Genomic DNA, 19,117 nt, shown 5'->3' with positions numbered 1-19,117 from the left:
CGCTCAACTTGCACAAGTTGGCCAAGTGCGGCTTGCTCAAGTTGACAAGGCTGGGCTTGCCATAGTTGCTAAGGCTGGGCTTGCCATAGTAGGCAAGGCTAGGTTTGCCTAGTTGACAAGGCTGGGCTTGCCATATTAGGTAAGGTTGGGCTTGTCTAGTTGACAAGGCTGGGCGTGGCATAGTTGACAAGGCTGGGCTTGCCATAGTTGGCAAGGCAGGGCTTGCCTAGTTGGCATGGCTGGGCTTGCTTAGTTTGCAAGGCTGGGCTTGCCATAGTTGGTAAGGCTGGGCATGCCATAGTTGGCAAAGCTGGGCTTGTCATTGTAGGCAATGCTGGACTTGCCATAGTAGGCAAGGCTCAGCTTGCCATAGTAGGCAAGACTGGGCTTACCACAGTAGGCAAGGCATGGTTTGCAATAGTAGGCAACGCTGGGCTTGCCCAATAAGAAGGGTAATGTTATTGTTTACGTTTCACGCGGGATTTGTGTTTATATAAACATTACGATCTTGTCACATATGATAAATAGGGTATTATTTATTTTCAGTATAATTTGTGGTCCATTTAGAGTAGGGGACATGACAAGAGCAACGGGTGTCATGACCAGAGCAACAGGTAACATGACTCAAGCAATGTGTGAAATGATCAATAACTTTATATTCATCGACTATGTTACCAAATTACTGTACATTTGAGTAAATTAACCTAACTGTAGATATACAGACATTTGTGAATAATGCATTTTAATTTAATTTATATTATATTCATATTTGATACACATTTACGTTCATTAAATTTACAGGAATTGATCTGTCAAAATGTGAGAGTAGGCCTAATGTAGTATATAAATACATTTAGGCTTACAGTGTTAGAACTGCTCATAATAAAATATTCTAACACAAAGGAAAATAATCCATCCAAAAAATTATTGTGTTGCTGCTATAATCAGAAACGTGATAAAAAACTGGAACAAAAATTATTTCAATATTTGTATAATATAGAAACGCTCAGATTGATTTGAAATTATACAAATAAATACAAATTTATGGTCCGTTATCCTTCACACCATTTTGTTCCACTGGGAGCGTAACTGACGGTTCAGTCAATAGATGGCGCTGTTATGGTGGTCTTGGCATTTTTTGTGGGGAACCTTCTACCTTTTCTCTAAAGTGTTTGGTGTTGAATCAACGAGGTGCCCGGCCCGCCTTCAACCTTCAGTCAGTCCACTGTTGTCTGTGTGGTATCTCCTGTCCTGCTTTAAGTGTTGTAAAAGGTTAGTTTCGAGTTTATTGTAAATTTTAACTTATTTTATTCGTTGTGTGTTTTCTGTAAAATAAAAATCGGGGTTATTGATAGTTTAACATGCATTGATTCTATTCTTTATTAGTTATATTTTAATCATTTAGTTGCCATGAATAATTTATAGTTAATAGTATTTAACTGGATCTACAGTTTTTGTAGTACAAATTCACTATGATCAAAATATTTTTCAAATAAAATTGTCTTCAACAATGAGTCTGACCAATAGTGGTCAGGCGAAATCCTAGCGAGCTAATTTAACCATTAGTAACATGGATTTTCTTCAAAATCCTGAAACTGTCATCACTACATAAATTCTCCCCAAAATATAGTAAAATGGATTTAAAATGGATGTAGCGTAGTTTACTTCCAAAGTATAATAGAACTTGAATGATAAAGCCCTACTCGATAGCAGACTAAATCTATATAAATGAAAATGTTGTTTGTTCAAAATCGCTAAAGTTCTAAAGATTGCTTTGAAATTTTCAGTTGCATTCGCATAAAGCCAGGTTTTATAGACATTCTATATAGATGTTACGTCTGTTAGGACAAAAGTATTTTTTTGAAACCATGTTTCTCATGGTTTTTCATTCGAAGGAAATCCTATAAACCTCTTTACCAATTGGTTTGAAACTTTAACACAACGTTGCATTTGAGTACGTACGTCTCTTTATATACTTATTATAAAAATGCCACCCCAGTGACTGGTAAAAAAAAATGCGTTTTAGAAAAACTGCGTTGTTTGTTGCACATAACATTCACGCTATACTAAATGTCTAGTATTAAACTTCAATGTTTCAGATGTCATTGATAAAATTTATTTTCATTAATTTAGATTATATTTTATTTTCAATTATTTTGTGACGGTGTTGGAACTGATCTGTGTTTACCATACGTAAGTATAGATGTCACACCTGTGACGGGAAAAATTATGCTCTTCTTAACAGTACCATCTCTTGCATGTAAGAGCAACACGGTTGCTATTGTAAATGTTGCAATTCTATTTTTTTTTATCACATTGATTGAAATCTCGGATTTTGATTTATTTCCATTCTGACTTGTGTGAATTACGTTACAATTGACCTGTTAACAATACTGTTCATTTCGTGAGCATAGTTTATTCTTAAATTGTTTAATTACATTAATTTTTTAACTCTCTCTTATTTCAGTGATGGGAACATGAGATCACTGTTTCAAATTTTCTGATGAACATCAGACCATTTAGCAAGGCATCGGACGAGGGAGTGGGGAATGGCGATGACGAGGGAACAGAAGTGGTAGTGGGGAGGATGAGGGGACAAGGGAGGGGGGTAATGGTGGGGAACGATGAAGGGTTTGGGACTATGGGGAGGTCGTGGAGACAGGTGACGGGGCGAATGGTGGGTAGGACTTGGGGACAAAAGGTTGCTGTTGCTCTGCAAAGCAGATACATTGCTGAGCTACGGCAACGTTTGGCCGGTTAATGTTAGCATTCATAATGTAAAAGTTAATTTATTCTTTTTGCATTTTCTGCCTATACTTAAAATTTGCATTGTCGTACTAATTAAATGTTTCGAAATATTTTCTATAATTTAAGGTGGCTTAATATAACCTCCGATGAGAACCTAGAAAGTCGCTTTAAAATGGTTTTTACAGCTTTTAATTGGCAGCTTCTATTAACTAAGAGTTGCGCTCTTCGCCTGAATAATATCGATCGGTCATTGAACCTAAATGGTTTAAGCCCAGAGTATATATTGGACTTGAATATTTTGTAAATGTAATTTGAGTGACTTGAACTGTGCTAGAGCTGATTTTTTGCTTTAATATTTTTCAAACAATTACTTGATGAAATGCTTAAACATTTAACACGGCTCTTGCGTTTAAATACCAAATATTTACTAGAAAATATAAATTTCTGATGAAAAGGCTAAGCCTATTTAATGGAATATTCTAAACACTGGTGTTTATAACGAACATGATCTGTTAACCAAACCACACCAGAATTTGGAGACGGTTGGTTCATCCTGGACCAGTATAAAGTAGATTAAAATAACTTCAACGTTCGATTTCAGTCCTTCGGACAAATACTTTTGCCAGCCTTTCTTCCATTCTCTACTCCCTCGGCAAGAACTTTTCGTACTTTTTTTTTTTCTGTACTTCCCCTGGCCCACATTCTGACATAGACCTCGGTTCCTTTGATAGCATTGTAAATTCTAACTAGAATAATCTTCCCCTGTTTTTAGGGGACCCTAATCTCCATTCTTGACTATTGCTTATCTTTAAATCGCCACCTTCCTCATAGCTTCTAGTTGGCCCTTGCCTCCCTGAAATATAACGCATCTTATCTTTCCAACAAAGGCGATTCGGTATATCCTTAACCGTGTGGACTACCTCGTGAAAAGCAAATGTCGTGCTCTGACTCTACCTATACCCCTTTGCATCGCCTTTAAACTTTCCTCGACCGCAAACTGAGATAGCTCTCTAGTCTTCGTCCACCTCACTTCGATCGTGTAATAAGTTTCATCTGACCTTCTCCTCAGTATTTCTATGGTCTACCCAAGCCTCATAAACCTCGTGCTCCTTTATCCTATCATTCATTTTTAAAAGGGGGGGGGGGGCGTCGGCTATCCTCTGGCCTCCTGGTTAGCTGTAACTCGGATGCCTCATCTTGGCACTTTCTCTTGCCCACCTTCGTCACTCACTCAGAACTTTAGAGAAAGACTGCACCTGCAACCCTTCTATAAAATACAAAGTCCTGATGTAGCTAGTTGACTTTGATGTAATCTTTCCTTGGAAGGCGACTGAGGAACGTCTTCCTCACCCGCTTCCTACTAAAGTTTATATACTCAGATGCCTTGTTGACTATCGCCTTCTCTTTAAACTGTAAATGCTAATCTCTAACTTCAATGTCGCTGTGGGTTTCCCCTTTAACCCTGTTCTTGCCACTCTCAACATGGAATATTTCGAAACTATTCTTCCCTTTATTGATACTTGTCCCTCTGGCTTCGCTATGTTGATATCGTTCCTTTATGGCCTCCTGACCTTAACCTTTTAACGGCCTCTCCTTTTATATTAACAATCTGACTCCTTCCATTTCAAAATTGAGAGAATCAAATTCCCTCCTTTTTCCTAGTGTTCATAACTGTCCATATTCCTGCCTCTATACATGGTTTACAAAGACCGCATGTAAGTTGTCTTTTCCTACAATCCTCCTTCTGTTATTCCCATCTTCCTCCGTACTTTACGCATCGGCAACTATTTTTTTTCATACCCATTCTATTGCACCCAATTTTACACCCTGCCTTCCGTACCTTTTTCCTTGTTCTAGTTTTCCTCTAGAATTTAGGTGTCCTCCCCTCTTGCCTTGATCAATGACCTTGCCTCCCTCGTCTCGTAAAGACCTGATAATGGTCCAGGACTGACAAACTACGTAGTCTCCTAAATTTCTAGTGGTTTGGTTAACACTAAAGCCACGATATTGTACTTTTTGAACTGAACATGATCTGATTTCTAGGCACATGCAAATCCTTCCCTTTAACACTCCTCTGCATGGGCTCATACCTCCCCCCCCCCATCCCCTTCAAACTCCTGACTACCTTCCCAACAACCTTTAATATATTGAGTGTTTTCAAAAATCCTAATTTACATAAAATTTCATACTAATGGTTTCAAAGCTTTTTCTTGCATTCGTTGTCTAAACATGACTTGCCTCTAGTGTGCTCAGTTTTGAGAAAATCTGATAGCTTTGATCATAGTGGCTAATATTGCGTCTGGCATCTAATTGCAAACTAGCTTCTTCGGTACAGATGATGGCACTTGCTCTACTCTTCCTTGGTTATATCGCCCAGGTAATTAACATTTTGCTCCGTACTCTTGGACATAATAAGCAAAATATTTCACAAGGGACTAAAATATTGCTTCCCAATAGATCCAGGGTCAGGCGTACCAACCTTACGGCAACCATGCGCCCCTGCCAGTCGTCACCCCCACAACCTCCACCGTCACCACTGAGGTTGGTAACACTGGCATTACCTTTCTTAACCAACATGTTATTAATACTTTAACATTTGTTAATGGTGTATAATATTCCAGACTACCCTGACCCACACTCTGCGGGAGACTACAACCTCTGACGTCTGGGTTACTGAGCAGACGGCGATCACCCTGACAGTCACCCAGACAACCACCCAATGGGAGTTTGTTCCCCAGCAGCCACAGACGGTGACCTCTGTGATAAGGGTCACCTCCACACCGGTACTGTTGGTGACGGCTACAGTGGGGGTCTACCCAGTGAGCACAATATTCTCGGTCTACAGTCAGTTCTTCACCACAACAGATACTGTTAAATACTGGCAGACCATCACCCACGTGGCTGTCACTCACGAGGTAACTATGTAGTCTTTAACTTGTGAAAGTGTGCGATACCTTTATTACACAAACGTCAATAATATATGCACTTGCAGATCCAGACGGTCCCTGTGATATCTACCCAAGAACTAGTGCAGGATATAGTAACTACCATCACCCAAATTGTAACTACTACGGTTACTTCCACCACCGCCAGATACTATGCTTAATTTATTGTATATGCTGAAATAAAAGTATTTTATAAACCATCACGATTTTTTTTACTTTAAAAAAGGTTATGCACCAAAACCAACTTAAACTTAAATTACATTAGTTATAGTGAGGAATTAAAGTTACTACAGAATGCTTAGGGTTATTTGATCTATACTTGTGCGATCACTTTAAACGGTGGACAAACGTACATTTTAGTTATACATGTATATAATATATATTATATATTTTATACATAATGTTATAAGGGCTGTGACTACTTCAAAAGATGCTTTCTCGTGGCTGAAGATGTAATGACCAAACACCATATCGGAGCATTTGGAAACTACAAAATTCTGGTCTCATCTGTACCATTATCGGGACGTACTATGTTAAGTACTCCTAGAACACAATGATGTAGAATAGTGCTCTTCAACCTGGGTAGACAATCCCCCCTTACAGTGGCAGAGATTAACTCAAGGGTGTACAACTGGGTGGGGGAGAGCTTCACCTGCACATGTTTAAATAATGGAAGTGTCTCTTTCATTTCTTACAATATCTAACTGATTGCATATTTACCTATTGTAATATCAATTAAAAGTACTAAAATATAGATGGCAATCCTGAGCCTGCAAAACCTGTTGCAGTTAGTGCAGTAGGTGATACAACAAAAGACGTTTTAAATAGAGAGGGAGCTGCGTCACTGGACCCAAGAGGAAAGAGGCTAACAAAAAAATTAATCGCGTAAAAAGCGACGAAAACGATGACATTATGAAAATTGTATTTGGATTCGTCCGGCTAGTACATGAAGCCTCGAAACCCTTTACACCAGTAAAGTGCTAATTTTGTAATGCCACGTAGTGATGAAAATGGTGCTACTTCAAAACTTATACGGCATTTATAGTGTAACTATGTATACCTATATATATTATATATAAAAGTTATGTATATACATATATCTAACCAAAAAACACATAAATAATGATTTCTGGCAATTTTGGAAGCATACTTCAAGCAAAACGCTCAGCTCGTTGTTGCCGTGAGGGGGGGCTTAGTGGGCGGCTGCTGGAGTGTGATGCTCCTTGGGACAGTCCTGTCCTTTTCTAGCCTTGTGCTCCTGCTGCCGTCCTCTCCAATTCTGCTGAACACCTTTTCCTTTTTCTTCTGTTTCGTTTTCTCTCCCCCCCCCCCCTCTTCTCCTGTCTGCTTGCCGTTTCCTGCCGACCTTTTGTTCTGGTTCTTCCCTTGGACTTCTTCTATTTTGACGCCCGGGTGCTGGAGGAGGCATACTCTTGCACCCGTAGAACTGTAGTAACCGACGTAGAGAGCGAGGGGAACCTTTTATTGTCAATCCCCCTTTCATCACTGAACCCGATCTCGACGGACTGTCGGTTCTTAAGGTGGCGTTTTGGGGCGTATACTCACGACGCACCCCTAGGCCCCGGCAAGATCGGTGATAGCTTCTTGTTGGGTGTCCTGCCTCTAATTGTGGCTCCATGGTGGGTGTGGGGGCACATTCGTGAATGAATTTTCCTTTTCGTCATAACCCCTGTTTTGACTGTTTCTGCTTTACCTTCTCAGGCTCGTGGGGGTGGGCGACCAAGCCCCCCCGAGTCGGTCCGTGTTGGAAGAACGGGCTCTGTAGCCTCCGCTGCATTGGGCCCCGACCTTGCTCCTCCTTTGGCCCCTCTGACTCCTTCCCCTGGCTCCCCTTCCTCCCTCTGTGGTTGGGTCGAGACCCAAGCCCCCAGTGGTGACTACCTCGTCTCCCTGGCGCGGTTCCATCTCTAGTTGTAACTACTGCGCCTTTTAACCCCCCTCTGGGGGTTCTCACCGCCGTCCTCGTCACGGCCGCCCTCGCTCGATTCCTTCCAGTTCTGCTACCTATCAGGCCTTGTTTGGTCCCGCTTCGTGGGCCAAATATTTTGATCTCCCTCTTGATTCTGCGCCTCCTGACGATTTCTCCCTCCATCGACATCTCGTTGATTCCGTGGATGCCTCGATTACTTTCAACCCCACTCGTCTCGGTACACGTGTCGTTGCTGCTCCTTCTCAGGATGCTGCTTCCCGCTTGGCTGCCTTATCCTGCCTTGGTGAGACCCCTGTTCGGGTCTCGAAGAACGCTCGGTTGAATGCCAGTGTTGGCATTCTGCTCCCGCCCCATGTTGCGACCGGTGTTCGGGACCTGCGCGACTGCCACGACGATATTCGACATAACCTCACTGCCCAAGGTCACTCTATTCTCCAGGTGGACACGTTTACTCGTCCCCCTCGTGGTAGTCGCCGTCAACCCCTCCGGGTTGTGAAGATTACCTTTGATGGTAGGACCCTTCCACCCTCTGTCATTCTTGCTGGTGCCAGGTGCTCTGTCCAGGAGTACATTCCTTCTCCTCGGCTCTGCAACAAGTGCTGGAGGTTTGGGCATGGTGCCCTCCGCTGCTCCGGGACTGTCTCTCTGTCCTTTGTGTGGTGGCGAAGGTCACTCTAAGTCGGAGTGCACTTCTCCCCAGGCTCGTTGCCTCAACTGCGGTGAGGCCCATCCTACCTTCTCCCGTGCGTGTGTCCATTACAAGCTTGAGGCAGCCGTCCTCAACTTGAAGCACCGGGAGCGTTTATCTTTTCCTGAGGCGAGGCGCCAGGTTCGCCGGCTCCCGCCTTATGCTAATGTCTCTTATGCTCGCGTGTTGCGCTCTTCCTCTCCTCGTCCTTCCCGCCTTCCTCAGACTCACAACCGTTTCAGGGCCTTGGACCCTGATGCGCCCACTGCCCCCTCCTCTGTCCCTTTGGGTTCTCTCCCGACGGATCCTCCTCCTGGTCCTCTGTCTGGGGTTCCCCTTCCTTCTACCCGGTCTGTCGTGTCTTCTGTGTCTTCTTCCTCGTCCCCCTCCGATCCTCCTTCCCATCCTCTTCCTCCATCTATCGGCTCTCCCCGCCGCCTGTCGGTGCGGGCGGATGTCCATCGCTCTCCTAACGGCCGTCGTGTGTGCTCTCGTTCGGCTTCTCCTGTTGAGACACTGGAATCCGTTGCCCGGTACGTAGTTGCTGGGACACCGGTCTCTTTAAGTCAGAAGCGTAAGCCTGGCTCCTCTCCTTCCTCTTCCCCGGCGGGTAAGAAGGCTTCGCTTTCTTCCTCAGCTCCTCCTTCTGGCTCTGTTGCTCCTTCCCCTCCCGTTTCAGTGCTTGCGCCCCCTGTTCCTGCTATGGAGGTTTCTTTGGCCCCTGCTTCCCTTTCGGTTGCTGCTCTTGCTGGGGTGCGCTCCTCTCTTTCTACTCCCCCTCTTCCTGCTGCTGTCCTTGACTGCTCCTCTCCGTTGTCTCCTCCTCCTCCTCCTCCTCCTCCTCCGGACCCTGCCCGCCCACCTCTGATCTGTTCTCCCGTTTCCTTCCCTCCGTCTTTGCTCAGTTTACCCATGCCCCCTAACCCTGACTTTGCTGACCCTGGTCCCGACCCTGATATTCTTTAACGTGCTTTGTTGGTCTTTCGCCTTTGTTTCTTCCTTGTTCTCTGTTTTTGTCCTTTCTCTTCTCGTCGTTGTCCATTCTTCAATGGAACGTTCGAGGTTATTACGCCAATTTCCTCGAACTCCAACTTCTGGTTTCGCGGTTTTCGCCCCTTTGTGTCTGTCTCCAGGAGCCATTGCTTGGTGCTCGTCCTGGTCGTTTTCGTGGCTATTCCTTTCTCTCCCCCCCCCAGCCATTGCTGGGGCTTCTAATTCTTCTGCTCTCTTGATTCGGGCTGATGTTCCCTTTGTTCCTTTACTTTTTCCTTCGCCTCTCCATTGTTCTGCTGCTCGTATCTTTGTGGGGAAATGGTACACAGTTTGTTCCATTTATCTCCCCCCGAGTGTCCCGCTCTCTCTTCCTGATTTGAAACACCTCCTAGACTCCTTGCCGGAGCCTGTGCTCCTGCTGGGTGACTTCAATTGTCGTCATTCTCTTTGGGGTGACGTTCTGACGAATACCCGGGGTCGCCTCCTTGAGCCGTTTCTCCTCTCTTCTTCCCTGTCTCTTCTGAATTCTGGTGAGCCCACTCATTTGGACTCTCGAACTCGCACCCTTTCTTGTCTTGATCTTTCTCTCTGCTCTTCTTCTCTTTACTTAGATTTCACGTGGCAGGTTCTTGATGACCTCCATGGAAGTGATCATTTCCCCATCCTTGTTTCCTTTTTCTCTTTTCGCCCTTCCCTCTCTTTCCCTAGGTGGCAGTTTGCTAAGGCGGACTGGACCCTATTTTCCCTCAGTGCTACTCTCTCTGACCTCTCCCTTCTGCCCCTCTCTCGCGCTCTCCTCCTTTTTCATGACACTGTCTTCGACGCTGCCCTCCGCTCTATTCCTCGCTCTTCCTCTCGGGGTCCACGGAAGTGCGTTCCCTGGTGGAATGCGGACTGTGCTCGGGCTGTCCGCTGTAAGCGTGCAGCCTGGAAGAAGCACCGCCGTAGGCAGACGACCGATTCTTTTCTTTTCTTTCGGAAAGCGAGTGCGGTGGCCCGTAGGGCCATCCGTACGGCTAAACGTGAATGTTGGGCATCTTATGTCTCGACAATTACGTCCGAAACCCCTCTGGCCCAGATCTGGAAGCGTATCCGCAAGATAGCGGGTAAGTTCGTTCCCGATGTTTCACCGGTCCTTCACCTCCATGGTACTCTTGTGGCGGACCCGTTGCAGGTCGCTTCCGAACTGGGTTCCCACTTTTCTTCTGTTAGCTCTGGTCTTCATCTTCCCCAATCTTTCCTTCTTCGTAAACCTGTCCTTGAGTCTCGTCCTTTAGATTTCTGCACTCATCTTCAGCTTCCCTATAATGATCCCTTCTCTCTCTCTGAACTTCGTTCTGCCCTGGCCCTCTGCGGTTCTACGGCGGCGGGCTCCGATGGTATTCGTTATGAGATGCTTCGCCATCTCCCTCCGAGCACGTCTCAGTATTTACTGAGTCTGTATAATCGGATCTGGGAGTCGTCGTCAGTCCCTGAGGACTGGCTCGATGCCGTTGTCCTCCCTGTTCGCAAACCGGGGTCTCTGGGTACTTCCCCTAAGGACTTTCGCCCTATTGCTCTCACAAGTTGTGTCTGCAAACTCTTTGAACGTATGGTTAACGTTCGTCTGATGTGGTTCCTGGAACACCATCACCTCCTCTCCCCTTCTCAATTTGGTTTCCGCAAGTGCCGCAGCACGACAGATGTCCTGGTGAACTTGGAGGTCTATATTCGTACTGCTTTTGCTGCGAAGACCTCCGTTGTTGCCGTCCTTTTTGACCTAGAAAAGGCTTACGACACCACTTGGCGTTATCATATCCTATCTCAACTTCATTCTTTTGGCCTTCGTGGTCATCTCCCTCTCTTTCTCCGCAGCTTCCTCTCTCGTCGTTCCTTTCGGGTGCGCCTTGGTACCGCTCTGTCTCCCTCTTTTCAGCAATACGAAGGTGTGCCCCAGGGTAGTGTTCTGAGCACTACTCTTTTTCTGGTTGCCCTCAATGGTCTTCTTTCCTCTCTTCCTTCTGGTGTCTTCTCCGCTCTCTATGTCGATGATCTTACCCTTTGTTGTCAGGGTGATGATTCGCCTCTCCTTCAACGCCGGCTTCAACTTGCAATTGATGCCGTGTCGTCTTGGGCCACAGGTCATGGCTTCAAGTTCTCTACTTCTAAGACTTGTGCCATGACTTTTACGCGGAAACGGGTTGTTCTTCGTCCCTCTTTGTCACTTTATGGTCATCCCCTTGAATACAAAGATTCCGCGAAGCTTTTGGGGTTATTCCTTGACACTCGTTTGTCTTGGTCTCCCCATATCTCTTACCTCCGTGTTGAGTGCTCCAAGGCCCTTACCCTCCTTCGGGTCTTGTCCCATACTTCTTGGGGGGCAGATAGGCGCACTCTCCTTGCTTTACATTCCTCTCTCGTCCTGTCTAAGCTCGATTATGGTTGCCCTGCTTACTCGTCTGCTTCTCCTTCTACTCTTCGCCGTCTTGATGCTTTGCACCATACTGGGTTGCGCCTCAGTTCTGGTGCCTTTCGTTCGACTCCCGTCCTTAGCTTGTATGTTGACACTGGCTTCCTGTCTCTCCAGGACCGCCGTGATCGCTACTGTCTTCGCTATCTTGCGCGGTCCTTGCAACATCCTTCCTCTCGCCTCTGTCGTGCTTTAACTTTTAGCCCTCCTGCGGTTCCTGTTCCTCTTCACCACCTCCCTCTTTCTGTCCGGTTATCTCGCCTACAGGATTCTCTCTCCGTTCGTATTTCTGATGTTTCTCCTCGTGTTGTTCCTTCTTTGCCCCCGTGGAGGGTCCCTCTTCCGCGGTTTTGTACATCCTTGACTCGTATCACTAAAGCTTTTACCCCTCCTACGGTTCTAAAACGCCTTTTCCTCGAGCACTTTTCTTCTCGCTCCCGCTCCGTTTCTGTCTTCACCGATGGGTCTAAGTCAGCGGACGGTGTTGGCTACTCTATTGTTTTTCCTGATCGCACTTATATGTGTCGCTTGCCTCCGGAGACTAGCATCTTTACAGCGGAACTTTATGCTATTCTCTATGCTCTTCGTCTCCTGCTTTCTCGTTGTCAGTCTTCCTTTGTGGTTGTTGTTGACTCTCGTAGTGCCCTCATGGCTCTCGGGTGCTTTAATCCAGTTCATCCAGTAGTTGTCGAGATCCAGCATTGGCTGTTTCTCGTTCACAGTAAATTTAAGTCGGTTGAGTTTTGTTGGGTTCCCAGCCATATTGGCGTGTCTTTAAATGAGCGTGCGGATGCTGCCGCTAAGGAAGCTGTCCGCTCTTGTCCCATCTCTCGTAAAGGCATTCCGTATTCCGACTTTTACCCGGTTATCCATTCCTCAGTCCTTACCCGTTGGCAGGCTTCTTGGTTGTCTGTTACTGGTAACAAGCTACGTACTCTTAAATGTTGTGTTTCCTCGTGGCCGTCCTCCTTCCACCGTAACCGGCGGTGGGAAACAGCTCTGGCGAGGTTGCGTATTGGCCATACTCGCTTCACCCATGGTCACTTGATGGAGCGCCGCCCTGCTCCTTATTGTCCTAGTTGCATTGTCCCTCTTACGGTCGTGCATGTCCTTCTTGAATGTCCTGACTTCCAGGACGAGCGTGTGTCTTGCTTTCCGACCGCCCCTCGCGGTCACCTGTCCCTCGATAGAATTCTTGGTGACTCGGATACTTTTGATATCGTTCGCCTTATGCGTTTTTGTTCTCGTATTGGCATCCTTGGTGATATTTAGCGCCCTCTGATTATTTTGCGTATTTGATGGTGCTACATAGCCTTCCCGGTTTGGTGCCTTCTTTTGATAATTACTTACTTACAGGGCCATTCTATTCTCCAGGTAGACACGTTCACTAGTCCCCCTCGTGGTAGTCGCCGTCAACCCCTCCGGGTTGTGAAGATTACTTTTGATAGTAGGACCCTTCCACCCTCTGTCATTCCTGCTGGTGCCAGGTGCTCTGTCCAGGAGTACATTCCTTCTCCTCGGCTCTGTAACAAGTGCTGGAGGTTTGGGCATGGTGCCCTCCGCTACTCCGGGACTGTCTGTGTCCTTTGTGTGGTGGTGAAGGTCACTCTAAGTCGGAGTGCACTTCTCCCCAGGCTCGTTGCCTCAACTGCGGTGAGGCCCATCCTACCTTCTCCCGTGCGTGTGTCCATTACAAGCTTGAGGCAACCATCCTCAACTTGAAGCACTGGGAGCGTTTATCTTTTCCTGAGGCGAGACGCCAGGTTCGCCGGCTCCTGCCTTATGCTACTATCTCTTATGCTCGCGTGTTGCGCTCTTCCTCTCCTCGTCCTTCCCGCCTTCCTCAGACTCACAACCGTTTCCGGGCCTTGGACCCTGATATGCCCACTGCCCACTCCTGTTCCTTTGCGTTCTGTCCTGAGGGGTCCCCCTCCTGGTCCTCTGTCTGGGGTTCCCCTTCTTTCTACCCGGTCTGTCATGTTTCCTGTCTCTCCTTCCTAGTCTCCCTCCGATCCTCCTTCCCATCCTCTTCCTCCATCTATCGGCTCTCCCCGCCGCCTGTCGGTGCAGGCGGATGTCCATCGCTCTCCTAACGGCCGTCGTGTGTGCTCTCGTTCAGCTTCTCCTTTTGAGACACTGGAATCCGTTGCCCAGTACGTAGTTGCTGGGACACCAGTCTCTTTAAGTCAGAAGCGTAAGCCTGGCTCCTCTCCTTCCTCCTCCCCGGCGGGTAAGAAGGCTTCCCTTTCTTCCTCAGCCCCTACTTCTGGCTCTGTTGCTCCTTCCCCTCCCATTTCAGTGTTTGCGCCCCCTGTTCCTGCTACGGAGGTTTCTTTGGCCCCTGCTTCCCTTTCGGTTGCTGCTCTTGCTGAGGTGCGCTCCCCTCTTTCTACTTCCCCTCTTTTTGCTGCTATCCTTGACTGCTCCTCTCTGTTGTCTCCTCCTCTTCCTCCTTCTCCGGACCCCGCCCGCCCACCTCTGGTCTGTTCTCCCGCTTCCTTCCCTCCATCCTTACTCAGTTTACCCATGCCCCCTAACCCTGACTTTGCTGACCCTGATCCTGACCCTGATATTCTTTAACGTGCTGTGTTGCTCTTTCGCCTTTGTTTCTTCCTTGTTCTCTGTTTACTTTATACTCCTTTCCCTGCTCGTCGATATCTATTGTTCAATGGAACGTTCGAGGTTATTATGCCAATTTCTTCGAACTCCAACTTCTGATTTCGCGGTTTTCGCCCCTTTGTGTCTGTCTCCAGGAGCCGATGCTTGGTGCTCGTCCTGGTCGTTTTCGTGGCTATTCCTTCCTCTCCCCCCCCCCCCCAAACCCAGCCGTTGCTGGGGCTCCTAATTCTTCTGCTCTCTTGATTCGCGCTGATGTTCCCTTTGTTCCTTTACTTTTTCCTTTGCCTCTCAATTGTTCTGCTGCTCGTATCTTTGTGTGGGAAATGGTACACAGTTTGTTCTATTTATCTCCCCCCGAGTGTCCCGCTTTCTCTTCCTGATTTGAAACAGCTCTTGGACTCCTTGCCGGAGCCTGTGCTCCTGCTGGGGGACTTCAATTGTCGTCATTCTCTTTGGGGTGACGTTCTGACGAATACCCGGGGTCGCCTTCTTGAGCCGTTACTCCTCTCTTCTTCCCTGTCTCTTCTGAATTCTGGTGAGCCCACTCATTTGGACTCTCGGACTCGCACCCTTTCCTGTCTTGATCTTTGTCTCTGCTCTTCTTCTCTTTACTTAGATTTCACGTGGCAGGTTCTTGATGACCTCCATGGCAGTGATCATTTCCCTATCCTTGTTTCCTTTTTCTCGTTTCGCCCTTCCCTCTCTTTTCCTATGTGGCAGTTTGCTAAAGCGGACTGGAACCAATTTACCCTCAGTGCTGCTCTCTCTGATCTCTCCCTTCTGCCTCTCCTTCGCACTCTCCTCCTTTTTCATGACACTGTCTTCAACGCTTTCCCTCCGCTCTATTCCTCGCTCTTCCTCTCGGGGTCCGCGGAAGTGCGTTCCCTGGTGGAATGCGGATTGTGCTCGGGCTGTCCGCTGTAAGCGTTCAAACTGGAAGAGGCACCGCCGTCGGCAGACTGCCGATTCTTTTCTTTTCTTTCGGAAAGCGAGTGCGGTTGCCCATATGGCCATCCATATGGCAAAACGTGAATGTTGGGCATCTTATGTCTCAACAATTACGTCCGAAACTCCTCTGCCCCAGATCTGGAAGCGTATCCGCAAGATAGCGGGTAAGTTCGTTCCCGATGTTTCATCGGTCCTTCACCTCCATGATGCTCTTGTGGCAGACCCGTTGCAGGTCGCTTCCGAACTGGGTTCCCACTTTTCTTCCGTTAGCTCTGGTCTCCATCTTCCCCAATCTTTCCTTCTTCGTAAACCTGTCCTTGAGTCTCGTCCTTTAGATTTCTGCTCTCGTCTTCAGCTTCCCTATAATGATCCCTTCTCTCTCTCTGAACTTCGTTAAGCCCTGGCCTTCTGCGGTTCTACGGCGGCGGGCTCCGATGATATTCATTATGAGATGCTTCACCATCTCCCTCCGTGTACGTCTCAGTATTTATTGAGTCTGTATTATCGGATCTGGGAGTCATCGTCAGTCCCTGAGGACTGGCTCGATGCTGTTGTCCTCTCTGTTCGCAAACAGGGGGTCTCTGGGTACTTCCCCTAAGGACTTTCGCCCTATTGCCCTCACAAGTTGTGTCTGCAAACTCTTTGAACGTATGGTTAACGTTCGTCTGATGTGGTTCCTGGAACACCATCACCTCCTTTCCCCTTCTCAATTTGGTTTCCGCAAGTGCCGCAGCACGACAGATGTCCTGGTGAACTTGGAGGTCTATATTCGTACTGCTTTTGCTGCGAAGACCTCCGTTGTTGCCGTCCTTTTTGACCTGTAAAAGGCTTACGACACCACTTGGCGATATCATATTCTATCTCAACTTCATTCTTTTGGCCTTCGTGGTCATCTCCCTCTCTTTCTCCGCAGCTTTCTCTCTCGTGGTTCCTTTCGGGTGCGCCTTGGTACTGCTCTCTCTGCCTCTTTTCAGCAATACGAAGGTGTGCCCCAGGGTAGTGTTCTGAGAACTACTCTTTTTCTGGTTGCCCTCAATGGTCTTCTTTCCTCTCTTCCTTCAGGTGTCTTCTCCGCTCTCTGTGTCGATGATCTTACCATTTGCTGTCAGGGTGATGATTCGCCACTCCTTCAGCGCCGCCTTCAACTTGCAATTGATGCCGTGTCGTCTTGGGCCACCGATCATGGTTTCAAGTTCGCTACTTCTAAGACTTGTGCCATGACTTTTACGCGGAAACGAGTCGTTCTTCGTCCCTCTTTGTCACTTTATGGTCATCCCCTTGAGTACAAAGATTCCGCGAAGCTTTTGGGGTTATTCCTTGACACTCGTTTGTCTTGGTCTCCCCATATCTCTTACCTCCGTGTTGAGTGCTCTAAGGCCCTTACCCTCCTTCGGGTCTTGTCCCATTCTTCTTGGGGGGCAGATAGGCGCACTCTCCTTGCTTTACATTCCTCTCTCGTCCTGTCTAAGCTCGATTATGGTTGCCCTGCTTACTCGTCTGCTTCTCCTTTTACTCTTCGCTGTCTTGATGCTTTGCACCATACTGGGTTGCGCCTCAGTTCTGGTGCCTTTCGTTCGACTCCCGTCCTTAGCTTGTATGTTGACACTGGCTTCCTGTCTCTCCAAGACTGCCGTGATCGCTACTGTCTTCGCTATCTTGTGCGGTCCTTACAACATCCTTCCTCTCGCCTCTGTCGTGCTTTAACTTTTACCCCTCCTTCGGTTTCTGTTCCTGTTCACCACCTCCCTCTTTCTGTCCGGTTATCTCGCCTACATGATTCTCTTTCCGTTCATATTTCTAATGTTTCTCCTCGTGTTGTTCCTCCTTTGCCCCATTCGAGAGTCCCTCTTCCGCGGTTTTGTACTTCCTTGACCCGTATCACTAAAGCTTTTACCCCTCTTTCGGTTCTAAAACGCCTTTTCCTTGAGCACTTTTCTTCTCACTCCCGCTCCGTTTCTGTCTTCACCGATGGGTCTAAGTCTGCGGATGGTGTTGGCTACTCTGTTGTTTTTCCTGATCGCACTTATATGTGTCGCTTACCTCAGGAGACTAGCATCTTTACAGCGGAGCTTTATGCTATTCTCTATGCTCTTCGTCTCCTACTTTCTCGTTGTCAGTCTACCTTTGTAGTTGTTGTTGACTCTCGTAGTGCCCTCATGGCTCTCGGGTCCTTTTATCCGGTTCATCCAGTAGTTGTCGAGATTCAGCATTGGCTGTTTCTTGTTCACAGTAAATTTAAGTCGGTTGAGTTTTGTTGGGTTCCCAGCCATATTGGTGTGTCTTTAAATGAGCGTGCGGATGCTGCCGCCAAGGAAGCTGTCCGCTCTTGTCCTATCTCTCGGAAAGGTATTCCATATTCCGACTTTTACCCGGTTATCCATTCCTTCGTCCTTACCCGTTGGCAGGCTTCTTGGTCGTCTTTTACTGGTAACAAACTATGTAATCTTAAATGTTGTGTTTCCTCGTGGCCGTCCTCCTACCACCGTAACCGGCGATGGGAAACAGCTCTGGCGAGGTTGCGTATTGGCCATACTTGCTTAACCCATGGTCACTTGATAGCGCCGCCCTGCTCCTTATTGTCCTAGTTGCATTGTCCCTCGTCCGGTCGTGCATGTCCTTCTTGAATGTCCTGACTTCCGGGACGAGCGTGTGTCTTGCTTTCCGACCGCCCCTCGCGGTCACCTGTCCCTCAATAGAATCCTTGGTGACTCGGATACTTTTGATATCGTTCGCCTTATGCGTTTTTGTTCTCGTATTGGCATCCTTGGTGATATTTAGCGCCCTCTGATTATTCTGCGCATTTCATGGTGCTACATAGCCTTCCTGGTTTGATGCCTTCTTTTGATAATTACTTACTTACTTATTCTTAGATTAATTTGATCTGAGGATTTATTACCAAACAAAATATAGAAAGTTTTGTCGATGTGAAGGGTGAGTTTGTTAGCAGATAGCCAAAGATGGACTTTATTTAGTTCAGTATTCACTGTGACATTTAGAGCAAGAGGTTCAGGGCTGGAAAAAAATGAAGGATGTGTCATCCGCAAATAAAATTGGTTTGAGGTGTTGAGAAACTTCCTCTCAAACACCTCAACTTCTTCTTCTTCTTCAACACCAAATAACTTCTGTGGTTATTCTTTGACACTCGTTTGTCTTGGTCGCCACATATCTCTTACCTCCAAGTTAAATGCTCCAAGCGCCTTAAATTACTTAAGGTCTTGTCCTATACCTACTGGGGAGCTGATAGTCACACACTCCTCTCCTTACATTCCTCTCTCGTGCTGTCTAAATTCGATTATGGTTGTTTTACTTACTCGTCTGACTCTCCCTCAAGTTTTCTTCATCTTGACGCTTTTCATCATATTGGGTTACACCTCAGGTCTAGTGACTTTCGTTCGACTCTAACCCAGAGCTTGAATGTTGAAACTAGCATCCTGTCTACAGGATCGCTGTGATCGCTACTGTCTTCGCTACTTTGCGCGGTCCCTGCAACCTTCTCACTCTCGCTTATGTCGTTCCATTACCATTACCCCTCCTGTGGGCCCTGTTTCCTTTCACCACCTTCCATTTCTGTACGACTGTCTCGCTTGCAAGGTTCTGTCTTCGTTCGTGTTACCAATATTTCTCTTCGTGTCATTCCATCCTTGCCCCCATGGCGGCACCCTCCACAGAGCAAAGGATGTCCCCATGGATGCCCCAAAACTCTTTCTGTGTTTTGTAAAACCAGTATGACAAAAGCTTTTACTACTTCTCCAGTTCTGAAATGCAAGTTCCTTGCT

General features: G+C 47.0%; 1 protein-coding gene and 1 long non-coding RNA gene across 2 annotated transcripts in view; both read left to right on the top strand.

Moving 5' to 3' along the window:
* Positions 1-1,213: 1,213 nt before the first annotated feature.
* LOC138352626 (uncharacterized) overlaps positions 1,214-19,117 on the top strand; it is an 89,052-nt gene continuing 71,148 nt past the window's right edge. The window contains exon 1 of the long non-coding RNA XR_011222843.1: positions 1,214-1,272. This is a non-coding gene — a long non-coding RNA (uncharacterized lncRNA). The remainder of the gene's footprint in view (positions 1,273-19,117) is intronic.
* Positions 2,489-5,893, top strand: LOC138352625 (uncharacterized). Its single transcript, XM_069305123.1, has 5 exons — positions 2,489-2,575; positions 5,084-5,125; positions 5,206-5,289; positions 5,370-5,663; positions 5,741-5,893. The coding sequence occupies exons 1-5, from the start codon at positions 2,504-2,506 to the stop codon at positions 5,852-5,854; spliced, it is 606 nt and encodes a 201-aa protein (XP_069161224.1). The 5' UTR covers positions 2,489-2,503; the 3' UTR covers positions 5,855-5,893.

Source organism: Procambarus clarkii, chromosome 54 (assembly GCF_040958095.1).
Source record: "Procambarus clarkii isolate CNS0578487 chromosome 54, FALCON_Pclarkii_2.0, whole genome shotgun sequence".
Lineage (NCBI taxonomy): Eukaryota > Metazoa > Arthropoda > Malacostraca > Decapoda > Cambaridae > Procambarus > Procambarus clarkii.
Note: the sequence above shows the minus strand (reverse complement) of the source record. Positions and strands in the feature narration are given on the sequence as shown.

Bases quoted from the DNA above. Each gene is read 5' to 3' on its own strand.
- LOC138352625 (XM_069305123.1), top strand. From the start codon at position 2,504: ATGAACATCAGACCATTTAGCAAGGCATCGGACGAGGGAGTGGGGAAT. The intron at 2,576-5,083 runs GTAGTGGGGAGG...TCTTCGGTACAG, and splicing joins ATGACGAGGGAACAGAAGTG to ATGATGGCACTTGCTCTACT. The intron at 5,664-5,740 runs GTAACTATGTAG...ATGCACTTGCAG, and splicing joins ACGTGGCTGTCACTCACGAG to ATCCAGACGGTCCCTGTGAT.